Raw genomic sequence first — 15,384 nt, 5'->3', positions numbered from 1 at the left:
TTTTGGCTTAATTAACGGCAGTCACTAAGTTTTAACGGAGTCTTGCATTGACAAAAATTAAAAATTAGAGGACTGAAATGACAAAACTGAAAGTAAGAAGACTAAAATGAAAAAAATTGAAAGTTAGAGGGTCAGTTATGCATTTTTTCTTAAAATTATTTTACTATTCAGCTTATTTTTGCTACTATTCATAGTTCTATTGCACTTTTTAGTATTATTCATGGGTCTCATTATATTATTTCAACTAACTTTTACATTTATCTATAGTATTTTCAGTAATAAGTTTTCAGTTTTAGCAATAAGCGATATCCAAATAAACTCTACGTTGTAGAATACGAAAATTTAGGGTTAAGTGAGAATAATGAAGAAGAGAAGAATATAGACACACAGAAAAGAAAGAAAAGGTTGAGGGCATTAACTTGATCAAGCCCATACCTTAGCATATATTTATATTAAGGTTTATAACATGATTACAAAAATATCCTTATTAATAAGCCAAAATAAATGACAATTATAATTTACTCTTATCAATTGTCAAGAGTTATATAGCTCAGCTAGTTAGTACCCATCCCCTTATTAATATGCTAAAATAAACGACAATTATAACTAATTCTATCAGTTGCCGGGAATCATGTAGCTTAACCGGTTGGCACTCATTTCCTGTTGTAACTATCAAATTATCACAACAAAACAAAATAGTTATTTCAGCCGTCCTAAGTTCTTGTTCCTCCTCTAGCGGTCATCTTTGACATTAAGTTCTTGAGATGATCATAACGGCTATATTGGTAATCAATCAAGACACAGAGCTGCCTTATGGCCTCCCTCTTCTCCTCCCCTAGATTCAACAATTCCTCATCCTTCTCTTTAATACTCTTCTTCAATTCCTCCACCTTCTTTTTAAGTTGGCTGATGGCTTTCTTCAGATTCAGCTTTTGCTCTACTTCCTTGTTTTCCTTTGCTTCCAAATTCCAAACCTTCTCTCTTAACAAGAGTTCCTGTTCTACTTTGTCATCAAGTCGGGCAACTAAACAATCTCTATAAACCTTCAGTGCTTTCATTTCTTTATTTCTCTGTGTCACCCATTCCTTTGCATGCTGAATCTCATTTGACATCTTGTTAATACGATTTAGAACATTGATGTTGTCCACCTCAAGCTTATTGACCACCAGGTCTGATATACTCAATGTATTGTTTGCTGCTACCACTATAGCTCTCATCTTCGTTATCTCAGCTCCATAAGTTGCAGTCTTGGCTTCAAGCACTCTAATCTCTTGCTCATACCTCTCTTTTGTCATCCTGTAGTTGTCTTTGTTTTCAGTGTGTAGATGTTCTATGATTAGGACTCTTTGGCACAACAGACGGATATTATCCTCAATGTTATTGCGGAACCTTTCTGCTAGTTCTTCTATCTTCCTTTCTGCAAAGTGTAGACTTTTCTCGTTTTTAGTGCTTTCCTGTTCTTTCAAAGTTCTCTTCTCATCTCCAAACTTGCTTATTAATTCGTAGTTTTGACTTTCTGCAAGGGTCAGTCTTTGACATGATTCTTGTTTATCTCTCTCAATTTGGAACTCCAACTGGCTTTTCCGAGTCTGCAAAGAATCCAAATCCTGTTGCAGATTGTTAATTTGTGCTGATAAGGTCATAAATTGAGTGGAGGCTTCATTCTCTTTAATTTTATATTTCTTTTGAAGAGCAGAGATCACATGTCCCCTCTCTGTCAATGCACTCTCCAATTCAAGATTTCTAGCATGCAGCCCTTCCTTTTCCTCTATCAAGTCCGCAATTTTCAATGAAGAATAGTTCTCACTATCTTTGAGTTTCTCCAGGAGGCTAGCTACTTCATCTCCTTTGTCTTTTAACAAAAACTCAAGTTGCAAAATCCGGGCATGCAATCCAATATTTGTCTCTATTAGCTGTGTAGCTTCAGTTGCTTTGCTTTGAATATGTGCTTTCATATTTCTTTTCTGGTCCTGCAAGGATTCAACTTCAAATTTCAAGCCAGTTAACTGACTCTTGAACTCCCTTATCCTACCTGATGCTTGAGTTTTATGCTCCTCATACTCCTTCACAATAGCCAAAAGTTCCCTTTCTCTTTGATCAGCTTCAACCCTCAGATTTTTGTTGATTTGCTCAGCTTCTTGAATTTTGCACATTGCTGCCATGTGGTCTGAATTTAAATATTCCTTTTTTGCTTCAGTAGAGGACAACTTATGATTTGGATCAGCAACTTCAAATTCTTCAGTTGCCAGCTCCTGATTTTCATTCTCCAATTTGCCATTATTACCATCTATTTCGTCTGAGGAATAATATTCTGAGTCCGAGCTTGAAGGAGACAAAGGAAAATTTTCCTCTTCTCTGCCATGAAGTCCTGTATCCAAGTCTCTTCTAAGATGATCATACATGGAATAGAGTGATTTGTACCTTTTGTAAAAGTTCTCGACGAGTCCAACAAGTTCTGACTCCTTCTTTGGATCTTTTGTGATTCCATATTTTCTACATTCAACTTCATCCTTGACAAGCTTCAAGATTCTTGTCACATAATTTTCAGTTTCTGCAAATTACAGAAAAAAATCCAGAATGCTTACATAGAAAAAAATAAATAAAATAAAAGTGGCTACTGTTAACATATGAACAATTCATAATATATTGGAAAAAGTAGATTGGGTAACTGGGTAAGTTAGACAATGAGTGCTATTTTACTATAATGATACAAAGCAATGAGTTAAATAATAATGGCTATGAGTAAAACCAACCAGAAATTCCAAGAAAGATTTCAATTCCCTCATGTTTCTTTCAAATCCTCATAATTAGTAATACCCATTATAAAAAAGAATTAGTAATGGCCACCAACAATATAAATTACAGTTCCCAAGCTTCAGTTATGTTATCAGATCCTCAGATCAAGCATGTACACAATGATTGTTTTAGAGGAGAACACCTTGGTGAGACTCTAATTTAGTAGTTAATTAACATGAGGACACCACTTACCCCAAAGGCTTAACCCAATGAGTTTAATTCCAATTTTTATTAACTACTAGTTTTTTTCATTAATATCCAATGTGGGAATTCACTACTCAACTAACCACATATATTATTTTCTGCCAAATATAAGAAAATAACTTTTCCCCCTTGGTAAGGGGAGAGAACTAAATTGAAAGTCTAAAGGAATTGAAGCTTTTGTAAGTGGCAAAAGTGACATGATTTACAATAAACTTGTTAGTTATTTATTTTTACTTAGGTTAGTGCCTAGTAGTATATCATTAGAAAGCATTCTTTAACCTTCAAACCCTGTAACTGCGAATGCAAGTTCAAGATTAAGTTCATTTAGAAGAGAGAGTTGCACCAGTACTTTTAGTCTGATCTAGTTCTTCGGCTTTTTCTGGATCAACTTCAACATGATACTCCAAAAACTTTGTTAACTCCTCCATCTCTAGTTTAGGTTTTTCAGCAAACCTACACATAAAGAGGCACTTGTCAAGATGAAGCAATTATCAAGCAAAACAGACTAGAGATCTGGAAAAAAAAAAAAAAAAAAACCCAAATCATGGGAAACCAGATTCTGCACACGCAATAATTTGACAATTGGTTACTTAGCAAAGAAGACTCTAGGTGCTTGCCTAACACCTTTTAATTAGTTCATTAAATTATTAAAGGAACAAATACATTAAGTGCACAAGTGATCAAATTAACCCAAATTTAATAATTTTTTGAGCTAGGTAGATAATGGTAGAGGAGGGAGATGTGGTTCGAAGTTTCAAATCACAGATATTGAACACTATAAAGAATGTCATTACCACCCCAATTCTTTTTTCTTTTTTGAAAAAAAAAAAGAATAAAACAAGGACAGTTCAACGTGTCAATTGGAAACATACTACATTGAGGGGAACAAAAGAGAAGAAGAAGGAAGCTTGCCTGCCCATTTGTAACGAGCAACTTTACTTATTCTCTGCAATGTATTAACACGCTACTGAATTTCCAAGCATTGTTTATATATTATCATTTTACCATGCAAAAATAGGTAGCATTAGCATTCATCGGTAGTTAACACATTTTATACCAAAGAATTCTGTTGGAAAATTAATTAGCGGGGGCCAAAATTAGCTTTTTATCAAATTTCAAGAAAAAAAAAACATGGGATCTTCCAGAATTGAACCTAAAATCTCCAAAAAAAAAATTACTAAATTTACTAAACTTAAATACTCAAAGTTCTTATTTTTCTAATTGATTGCTTAAATAAAAGAAAGGAAATGTTTTAGGAGTTATAATGTTGCTATTCAGGTGCGCTTTAGAAAGTTCCAAGAAGCCATAGAAATTTGAATTTTATGTTGTTTTACTTTTAGGATTTCAAACTATGAATATCTTCTTTTTTTAAAGAGATAACATGCTACTAACTTCGCAGCTTGAATCCTTTCCTCCTTAAACCTCTAAGCACTTTGTGCATGGAGATGTACCAATTCAACTACAAGGTTTTTGGCAAATTATGAATAACTGAATGACTTAATTAAGTGGATCATTTCATGATTTAACAAAATAAATATAAAAAATAAATTAGTTACCTGTGAATTGAACACAACTTTTCTCCCAGATGAATCTGAACATACAGTGGAATAAATTAACTTTAAAAAAAAATATCTTCAAGAAAAAAAACGAAAAATAGAGAAAAAAATTATAGTGAATTTTTTTTTTTTTGGGCAGGATTATAGTGACTATTTCAATTTTGTTGTAGTACTTGTCCTTTGAATACCCTTTAGGTTCGGCATTATTACCGTGGAAACCGCCAAGTAAGCATATCATTATTCTTGCTGTCTCAGGAACAGAAAACGCCATACATTCTTATCCCAATTAATCGTAAAATGTTATTCATATTAGTTGATTAAATGACACTTGTAACATTTCTCGCCTTTTTCTATCTCTTACACAGAGTCAAGGGCGTCGCTGTAAGGGGAATCCACACATGTTGCGAGACGAGGCTCATAAGACTGTCTTAAAAAATATTTATAAAAAATAAAAAATTAAAGAGTCATTTATGGGGAAAAATATCTGTTTAGAATTAGTCTTTCTTTATTTATTTTTGCCGAATGATTCTCACAGTTTCAATTTCATCCTTCACTTTAATTCTTGAAAAATCAAGGTCCTTAATTATCAACGTGTTAATTTTGACACCTAATTTTCAAAAAATCAAGTCATGTCCCTTTTAAGAAGGATAAAGTGAGTTCTCTTTTGAGTCTGAGATAGAGAATGACGCCTCATATTTCTATCTTTAGTCTATATAAAAAGTGAGAATGTTTGAGTGGTTTTGTCGAATACTTCTTCATGCATCTGGTTTTGTTGAGCAGTTTACGATTTTGTGGTTTTTTTAAATATTAATTAATAAGTGAGTAGATGTGTAATGGGTGATTTAGTTACACTTTTATCCTAGAGAAGTCATGAAAACTTAAAAATTATGAGGTTAGTTTTGTTTTTTTGAGTTTTTTTGAAGTTAATTGATAGGTAGTGAGAGAGAGAGAGAGAGAGAGTAATGATTCTATCAAATAATATTTAGGTTTTATTTTTTAGGTTAAAAATTCACAGTCACACAGGTGGACAAAGAGAGCTAGGAAAAATTTTAAAAAAGAAAAAAAAAATACGCAACAACACTTAAGACTTCACTACTTTTCAAAGATAAAAAAAGTAATTACATTTCATATAAATAGAAGACTGTCGTTTAAGTTCTTTCTAAATTGTTTTGTCAAACATAAACAGCCGAACTCTCATTTTTTAGGTAAATGTATAGATATTATAAGATAGAGTATTCGATTTTAATATAACCTTTCTTCTATTAAGCAAAGAGGAGGACCTAGATTTTCTCAAAAAAAAGAAAAGAAAAGAAAAAGAGGAGGACCTAGCCAAGTGGGCCTCAGTCACACACATGCATGCGCAGGCCCACACTGAATCGAATCAGGCCAAATTGGGCATGGGTGCAGGTGTTGGTGCGTGCGGGTTGGGCTTGTTCAATGTAATAGTGTGTTTGTTCTTCATGTTTAATTTATCAAAACAACGTGACTATTCACCTTGTACCTGTTTTGAATTGTTGCGCATTGCGCTATAAAATATAAATATCTCATCCCTTATTCAATCTAGTCACTTTTGTCTTTATATCTTTGTGCATTAAACTCAGTTCTATTTGATATGCACAAAACTTGCTGTACTTGTTCAGTGTGTAGGAGATCATTGTATCCTTAGAGGCAAACACCCAAAAGGCTCAAAGCATCACTGTGAGGGATAAAATCAGTCTTTAGTACATAGTGTAAAACACTAACCTTAATCAGAAATGATTTTTTCATCCTTTCTTTTTCATATCTGTGAGTTTAAAGCTGTTACTTCCATTTATTTTATGCAGTAACATAGTTGATATTTTTGTTCATGTTTGTTTAAAAATCACAAATAATATATGTTACATGTATTAAAAACCCACCATAGATGACCCAAAAGCAAAATTGAAAAACAACCCCTAAATCCAAACAAAGAACCCACGACTCTTACACCAATTAATTAGTCACGGAAGCGGAAGTTTTTATGCCAATTTTTTGTGAATGTGGTTAATTATAGTGGGTTTTTATATGAAGTAGAAATTGAAAAATGAAAGGCACAATATTCACAAAAGGAACATGAAGATTTATGTGGTTCGATCTTAGGCGTATATTTCACTAGTGGCATAGAGGATAAAGTTTTACTAAGAAAATAAAAAGATTATAAAGGCAAGGGTGGAGCCAGGAATTTTTTTTTTTTGGCCAACTTGCGGCATTAATATATTTATCAAGACAACCCTTATATACATATATATATATATATATATATACACACACACGTTTTTTTATTATATACACACTTTTTAATTTGATAAGTTATATATATACACTCACCCAACAAAAAAAAAAAACTTAGTATTTTCAATTAAAGTTATGTTTGATGACAATCTTTATAAAATAAAATTCATTTTTTCCATTTTTATGATGAAATTCTTAAAAGGTTTCATTTTAAATACAAATGATCAAATTTTATATTAAAGTAAAAAATATTTCAATTGAACTAATGAAAATTTCAAAAACATACAACTAAAGACATTAAAATAAGTTAAGCTCCAAAAATATTTAAAGTTATCTTGCTCTAACCTATTATGTATCAACTAAAGACACATTTCATATGTAGTTTTAGTGACAAGATTTTTTTAATGAGTTGATGATTTGTTAATCGCCACATAATGAGTTAAAAAAGATAAATTCAAACATGTTTGTTGCCAAACTTTATCAAATATTTAACAGATGTAAGAGCACATTTTACAATAAAAATAGAATTGCGAAAAATAAAGCTATATCTCTATAACTATTAGACCAATTATTTTTTTTAAGAGCATCATTGAACTAATTCAAATATTTGGGGACGCCAGCTCTTATTTTTATAGACTAAACTTTGAAAATACTAAAATAATTATATATATAATTTCAAAATTTTCAAAATTTGGGGGGGGGGGGGGCCATGGCCCCCCGACCTTCAACACAGCTCCGCCCCTGTACAAAGGTGGCAGAAAAACGCTCTCACAAAACCTATATCCCAAATACATCTAAATAACTCTCTCATAAATAACAAATGTTACGATTTTTTTTATTTAGATATGTGTGTGTGTGTGTGTGTGTGTGTTTTGGATATTAATCAGGGAGAGAAATCTAGGATTTTGATGTACATTTTTCTTTATGGTTTTAGAGTGTGGTTTTGTTGGGTTTTGAGTCTTGAAAGTGATTGTTTCATTTTCTTTTTCTGTGTTTTGGATGTTAGGAAGAGAAAATTTTGATTTTGATGTATTCTTTGTATTTGAATAGTGGTTTTTGGTCTAATATGAAATTGTAGTTTATCAAAAAAGAATAGTGGTTTTTGGTCCTGAATGTATTTGTTTCAATTTTTTTTTATATAGTTTTTTCTAAAAATACGTTTTATGTTTTTTTTTTTGGATATAGGGAGAGAAATTTTGTCTTGAGGAATAATTGCTAATTTATACTCTGATGATGCAAGAAATGAATACTTTGTTAATTTAAGTAAATGTTATTTAGAAATGAATATTTATTCTACCTTACCTTTGATTTCCTGACGCAAATTGTTTTGCTTTTCATTTTAATAATGGAGAAATAGTTCTATTAATGAGGGAGTTGGCTAATATTTGTTATTGGGCCATTGGTTAAAGGGCCATACGGTGGGTTTAGTAACCCTAATTTTGCATACTATGGGTTATTAGCTGCTCGCTCCCATGGACATACTACGTAGGCACACTGACAAACCACATTGATTTTTCTCCCCTCTTCTTTAATCTTGCATAAATTGATATGTTCACAACAATTAGTCGCGGATCTCGTACATTGCGCATGATAATATTTTTAGGATGGTCTCATTAAATTTATTTTTACAGTTTGGACTAATTTAATAAATAATAATGTATTTCATAATCATATTTTCATTTGTTATAGTGACAATCACAAATGTAATATATATTTTTTGTCATACCAAAATGAAAACAATATAATTTTTCTTAGGAATTCAAAAGTTTGAAAAAATATGAATTTTTTAATAAAAATTATTTATAACATTTTGCGTATTATTAAAAAGTAACTAAATTTTGGAAATTATTTTTTAGTTAAAAAAAAATTTCAAACCTAATTTTTTCTACCATACAATAAAAAACACCGAGAAATGTATCAAAAAAATTTATAAAATTCAACAAAACTACAATTTAAATAAAAAAAGAAAGGGAATAATAAAACTCACATCAAAGTCAAACTTAGTCTCTCGAATATGTAAAACGTCAAATGTGATGTGATCAAGCCAAACACTCAATGCGTAATCAAATTCAAAAATTTTACCCTATCTATATATATATATATATATATATATATATATATATATATATATATATATATATATATATATATATATAAAATAGGTGAAGTAAAGAGAAACTCCAATTAGAATTCTAAATTAGAATTCTAATCTATTGTTGTGCCACATGTTAATGTAAATATGAAATTGGAGTCTAATTTGTAATTCCGATGTGCTTTTTTTTTTCTTTTTTTTGTCCACACCCGTGTATTTTCAGGTTCACCTCCCTTTTTCACACCCACGTATTTTCAGGTTCACCTCCCTTTTCCACATGGAATTTCAAAAGAATCTCTTGGTATCAATAATGCATGTATTTGGGTATTTTTCTATCTTATATAAGAAGAAGTTCTCCAGATATTTCAATTGTGCTTATCTTTACAATTTTCATGGTCCTGGTTTATGCTCTGCAAAAAGAATTCCAACCATTCCTAAGGTTTGATTACTACTTTCTTTCATCTACCTATACTGTCGTTCCTTTTTGTGTAAACTTTTTATTGTTTAATTATATAATTTTGTGATTTTCCTATGATAGATGTTGCATGTTTATTGCCTTTCATCTGCCTATACTTTCTTTCCTTTTTGTCAATAATTTTTATTGTTTAATTATAAAATTGTTTTGTTTTCCTATCATTGATATTGCATGTTTCTTTTCTTTTTTCATAACACGTTATCAACACGAGTCTCTACCCAATTTCAAAAGGAAGTTGTAATCTCATTATTTTTCAAATATCAAAGATTATTTGTGTAGTTTTCTCAACTCACTGTAAGTTTTCTTTTAAGGAATTAGTACTTATCCTATTTGTTTGTCTTTACGTTTTATGCTCATAATTTTAGTGATTTTTAATTGATAAAATTTTTATAGATGAAGTAGAGAGAAACTCCAATTGGAATTCTAAATTAGAATTCTAATATATTGTTGTGCTACATGTCAATGTAAATATTGAATTCGAGTCTAATTTGTAATTCCGATGTGCTTTCTTTTTTCTTTTTCTTTTTTCCACACCCGTGTATTTTCAGATTCACCTCCCTTTTTCACACTTACATATTTTCAGGTTCTCCTCCCTTTTCCACACCCACGTATTTTCAAGTTCACCTCCCTTTTCCACATGGAATTTCAAAAGAATCTCTCGGTATCAATGATGTATGTATTTGGATATTTTTGTATCTTATATAAGAAGAGGTTTGTCAGATATTTCGATTGTACTTGTCTTTACAATTTTCATGGTCCTGATTTATGATCTGCAAAACGAATTCCAATCATTCCTAAGGTTTGATTATTGCTTTCTTTCATCTACCTATACTGTCGTTCCTTTTTGTGTAAATTTTTTATTGTTTAATTATATAATTTTGTGATTTTCCTATGATTGATGTTGTATGTTTATTATCTTTCATCTGCTTATACTTTCTTTCTTTTTTGTCAATAATTTTTATTTTTTAATTATAAAATTGTTTTGTTTTCCTATCATTGATATTGCATGTTTCTTTTCTTTTTCATAACACGTTATTAGCACGAGTCTCTACCCAATTTCGAAAGGAAGTTGTAATCCCATTATTCTTCAAATATCAAAAATTATTTGTGTAGTTTTCTCAACTCACTGTAAGTTTTCTTTTAAGAAATTAGTACGTATCCTATTTGTTTTTCTTTACGTTTTATGCTCATAATTTTAGTGATTTTTAATTGATAATTTTTTTTTGTGAGATTCACGTTATTCTATTGTTATGAGATGCACATTATGAGATTCACATTTAATTGATTAAAATATTTTGTTAAAACTTGTTTGTGATAAAGCAACTTAATCATAGTTATATGTACCGTGTATAAATCAACCTTGAATATATATGTCTATATAGCATTCTTTCATTAGAATTTTATATGATAAAAATATTTGTTAAAAAATTACATTATACTAAGTTTTATTAAACATGAATAAACTAAGTCTTTTAAACATGACTAAACTCATGATTAATAAATAAATAAATAAATAACAAAACCAATAGTGTCACTTAAATAATAAAATGCAATATATTTATTTCCATTGTTTTATTAAATTATATTCATTCTTATGCGGTAGCATGGGTTACATACTAGTTATACATAATGATTGTAATCAAGTCAATTATTATGTTAATATTTTGGCAAAAATCCAAAACTGACTTTTTAACTTTCAACTTTTGTCATTTTAGTCCTTTAACTTTCAGTTTTGTTATTTTAGTCCTTTAAGTTTCAATTTTTGTTAATTCAGTATTCCGTTAAACATTAGTTAGGTGTCTCCATTAAGTGAGCCAAAATGACAACAAAAAAAAAAACTGTTATTCCCTTCCCTGACTAGAAACTCAACAAACCTAGGGACAACCCCAGATTGAATTACTTCCTCAATTGGAGGGCTTCTTTCTGTAATTCCAAAATTTCACCAATATACATATATTATCAGTCACATTCATTATTTTACATAAAACATAATCAATGAGAATACATAAATTAAAAATACCAATAGAGAACAGCTTCTGAAATTGAGTAGTAGCCTCCAATTGCAAGTTGCTATCAGTAGACCAAACCCCAGAAACCTTCAAAGGAAGACTCTCCAACTGTACCACAACAATCAAAACAAAAATATGCAGCATTTTTAATCAAAACCCAAAAACCCAAAATCCCTAAAAAAGATTAAAAGATCAAATAGTGAAACCCTAGAAAAGCATGGATCATCATCAACAACATTGAATTGGATAAGAGTAGTAGTAGAACTCAGAAGTAAAAGAAGTTACCTTCTTTTTTACGGTGGTGGTGGCGAAGGCGTGGAGAGGGGAAGAGAAGGATTGCTGGTGAGTGGCTTGAAGGCCTTCTCGACGCTTCTTCTGCAAGCTCTCCTCGCGCTTGCTCTTGCAGATCTTCATCATGTTGTCCTCGTGTCGCTGGCGATCCTCATCGACTTCCATCGCCATCTTGTATCAGTTACGGCGGACCTTGGTTCTCTCGTTTGGCCTTAGTGACATGGCTACTAAGCTTTCCTTACATGTTTTCAGGGGAAGGGGAATGACATTGTTCCCCTTACATTATTTTTTTTTAATAAAAGTTTTTTTTTTCCTTTAATTACAATTTTTTTTTAAACAAGCCAAAACGGCGTCGTTTTGGCTCACTTAACGAAGACACCTAACTGATATCTAATGGAATACTGACTTGACAAAAATTGAAACTTAGAGGGCTGAAATGACAAAACTGAAAGTTAGAGGACTAAAAGTGTTATAAAAAAAAATACATGAAAGTTAGAGGGTCAATTTTGGATTTTTGCCTAATATTTTCATAGTCTAATCTAACATCTAATCCAACATGTGAAAATGAATAGATAAATAAATAATTTTAAACTCGAAATTGAATTTGTTTTCATAAAAATCTCAAAAAATACACTAATGAGATAAGGAAGATGTACAATACAAAATATTCGTAAATGCTTAAAAAAAATTACTCACGCATCTAAAAAATCATATAATAAAGACATAACAATTTGGTGCTAATTTGTTAAACAATATATTTACATATGGTAAAGGAAACTGCATAAAGATCATCTTCTTCAACCACACTAACTGTTCTTCATCATATTGTTTAAATTATCCTATTGTTTTTCAAATAAACTAAAACCTGTCAATAATACAAAATATGGATATATTATAATATAATTTTCCCCCAAATCTAGTCAACAACATTAAAAGTATTTAGTGTTGCAAATAAAATGATAAAAAAAAAATACTTGCATCAAGAAACACATATAAGTTAATCAATAATAAGACAATGAGTGTGCAAACTTATTCATAAAAAATCCAATAAAAATGAAAAAAAAAATGAGAGAGAGAGAGAGAGAGAGAACCTATTTGTGTGGAAAAATAAAATATGCATAAAATGGAAAAGAGTGACACATTTATAGTAAGAGTGTGAAAATAAGAAGAGACAAAATAAAGAAAGATAAATGGGCAAAATTATATGTAGAGTTAAAACCATCTAAGAGAAATATGTATAGACAATACATAGTTATAACATTAAAATTAAAGTAGATAAATGTGTAAAGTTAAAAACCATCTAAGATGAATTTGTAAAGCCAATGTGTGTGTGTGTGTGTGTGTGTATATAATGTCAATTAAAAGTAAAAAATAAATATGAAAAAAGTAATAATGTGGCAATGAAGTGGAGGATGAGGAGACTTAACAAGAGCGTAGTAATAATAAATATTATGCTTCAGTTTTTAGATATATATATATATATATATATATATATATATATATATAATGTCAATTAAAAGTAAAAATAAATATGAAAAAAGTAATAATGTGGCAGTGAAGTGGAGGATGAGGAGGCTTAACAAGAGCGTAGTAATAATAAATACTATGCTTCAGCTTTTATATATATATATTACTCGTGAAAGGGTCATGAATGTCATGATGATAATTTTATATATGTTTACTACTTTTAAATTTAAAGAATGAAAAGAAGGCAAATAGTTTAGTTTAGTTTTTTTTTTTTTTTCCTTTTTTGATAAGTTCATAAATAGTTTAGTTGATAAAATTTCTAGCTGACGTTATAAGCATCTTATTGCCCTTACCAAGCTTTAGAGGCTGGATAAATTATGTGTCTAGAATTAAAACTTTAGTAATATGACCCTTTGCATTAGTTGCACAGTTTTGTTGGAAAATTTCATAGGGTGATGTCAACCTCTGTAATAAAATTTCAATCTATGGTATTTGCTTTATAAAATTTCACTTTTTTTCTTCTTATACTATAGAATTTTAATCTATGATGTTCACTTTATGTTGTTTATTGTAAAGTTCATATTTTTAGGTTGGCAAACCTTGATAAAATGTAATCCATTTATAGTGTTTTTGGTGAGTCTTGAGTGTATTAAAGGTGTATTTTATAGTCCGAGACAATGACCCAAGTTTAGATCAAGAAAGAACCAAATTCAGAGCAAGAAAACAAGTTTCAATCGATTCGACACCTAGCTTGACCAATCGAGATTTTCGATTGCAAGCTCAACACCTGGCTTAATGGATCAAGATTGTGATATTAGCAAAAATCTGAAACGTGAAAAAGCCCATAACTTGCTCGTTTTAAGCCCGATCCATAATCCATCTGTTATGCTATTTAAAGGATATCTAGGGAGGCTTTTCAAAGAGAGAACTCACCATATGTGCAACTAGGGTTTACATAACCAAGTTTCTCTCAATCTCATTATATTGGAGACTTTCAAAGTAGACTTGAGTCCCCATCTATTCAACCTGTGAGAGTTCAAAAGCACATAGAGAAAGATCAACATGGTGTTGTTACTGCCATAGTGCAGATCTTGTATGAAGCTATCGAGAATTCAATTAACCACAATGGCTGATCTAAAACCTTTGATTGAAGATCTCAAAATCACAAATTAGAGAATTTGTGTGCAACAATTTAACAGTAGAAGAGTCTGTAAATTCGAAGTTATGTGTGGTCACATAAGTAAGTACTACATGAGGTAGCGGTGAATTTTTTATTTTATTTTATACAAGATAGAAATTTTATTTTAGTTTAATCTAAATGTATATGTATGTGAAAACTCCTTCCTAGAGACTTGAACCCCAACCTTTACCCTCTACACTCTACAAGCACTTATACTTGTAAAGTGATCATCACACCAATGGTGTGCAGTGGTGGTAGCAGTGAATTTAGGGTTAAATCTATTGTACAAAATTTTTATTCTATTAGTGAAATGTTGCCTTGGGGATTGTTTAGGTTAAATCATTTTCAAGTTTTTTACTTTGAAATTACAGGTTCAAAAGTTTTCCTACATCATCACTCTTGGTGTTCATGTAATTTGTGAATGTGTGATGTTTGTTTAAATTGGATCTATTTTATAATTAATCTAATTAATTATTTAGTTAAAAGTTGATTAAATTTGAGGCAATTGGGGTCTAAAACCCTAACAATTATTTTTTATCATCCAACCAAAATATTAGTTTATTTTTTGTGTAAGCAAAATTCATACCTTAGATTTTTTATTCCATGACAATTGCCAGATAATTATTAGTTTATTACCCGACTTTAATAATTATGGTACCAATATCTAGCTAAATATACGCAGTTGTTAACTGGTCAATGGAGAAAATCACATACCCTCAGTTTCTAATTCTGGTTCATCAGCCTATGCAAAGCTCAATGAATTTCAAATATAACAAGGAAAAGACCGAATCACATATGCCATTGTCGTCGAGAATATAGGCATGAATTAAGTTCTACAATAATTTAAACTTGTCCTCAATTACACAATTTTTTTTTTTTTGAGAAGAAATTAAACAATTGACAAAGAGGCCAAGTCCGTACCCTTTATCTTCTCCAAAAAGTCCGTACTCCTTTTTTATTTTTTTAACCACATATTAGGATTATTCTATTTCCTTGCTGGCTAAATGTGGCCTCATTGTCACTGATACAAAAAGATCAATTGGCTGGATGTAAAAAAAAGGGCT

General features: G+C 30.5%; 1 protein-coding gene across 1 annotated transcript; it reads right to left on the bottom strand.

The window, feature by feature from the left end:
• Window positions 1-713: 713 nt before the first annotated feature.
• Window positions 714-11,844, bottom strand: LOC142611993 (uncharacterized). The gene is made up of 5 exons (XM_075784132.1): window positions 11,668-11,844; window positions 11,394-11,490; window positions 11,248-11,296; window positions 3,350-3,453; window positions 714-2,551 (listed from the first exon to the last, which is right to left on the bottom strand). Exons 1-5 carry the CDS (start codon window positions 11,842-11,844, stop codon window positions 714-716), a joined length of 2,265 nt encoding a protein of 754 aa, XP_075640247.1.
• Between the last annotated feature and the right edge of the window lie 3,540 nt (window positions 11,845-15,384).

The sequence above is a fragment of the Castanea sativa genome, chromosome 10 (genome assembly GCF_040712315.1).
Source record: "Castanea sativa cultivar Marrone di Chiusa Pesio chromosome 10, ASM4071231v1".
In the NCBI taxonomy this organism is placed as follows: Eukaryota; Viridiplantae; Streptophyta; class Magnoliopsida; order Fagales; family Fagaceae; genus Castanea; species Castanea sativa.
The sequence above is the reverse complement of the archived record's forward strand: the minus strand, read 5'-3'. Positions and strand labels throughout refer to the sequence as shown.

Coding starts and splice junctions, on each gene's coding strand:
- LOC142611993 (XM_075784132.1), bottom strand. CDS start 11,844: ATGGCGATGGAAGTCGATGAGGATCGCCAGCGACACGAGGACAACATG. Junction 11,491..11,667: donor CCACCACCGTAAAAAAGAAG/GTAACTTCTTTT, acceptor GTTGTGGTACAG/TTGGAGAGTCTTCCTTTGAA. Junction 11,297..11,393: donor TCAGAAGCTGTTCTCTATTG/GTATTTTTAATT, acceptor TTGGAATTACAG/AAAGAAGCCCTCCAATTGAG.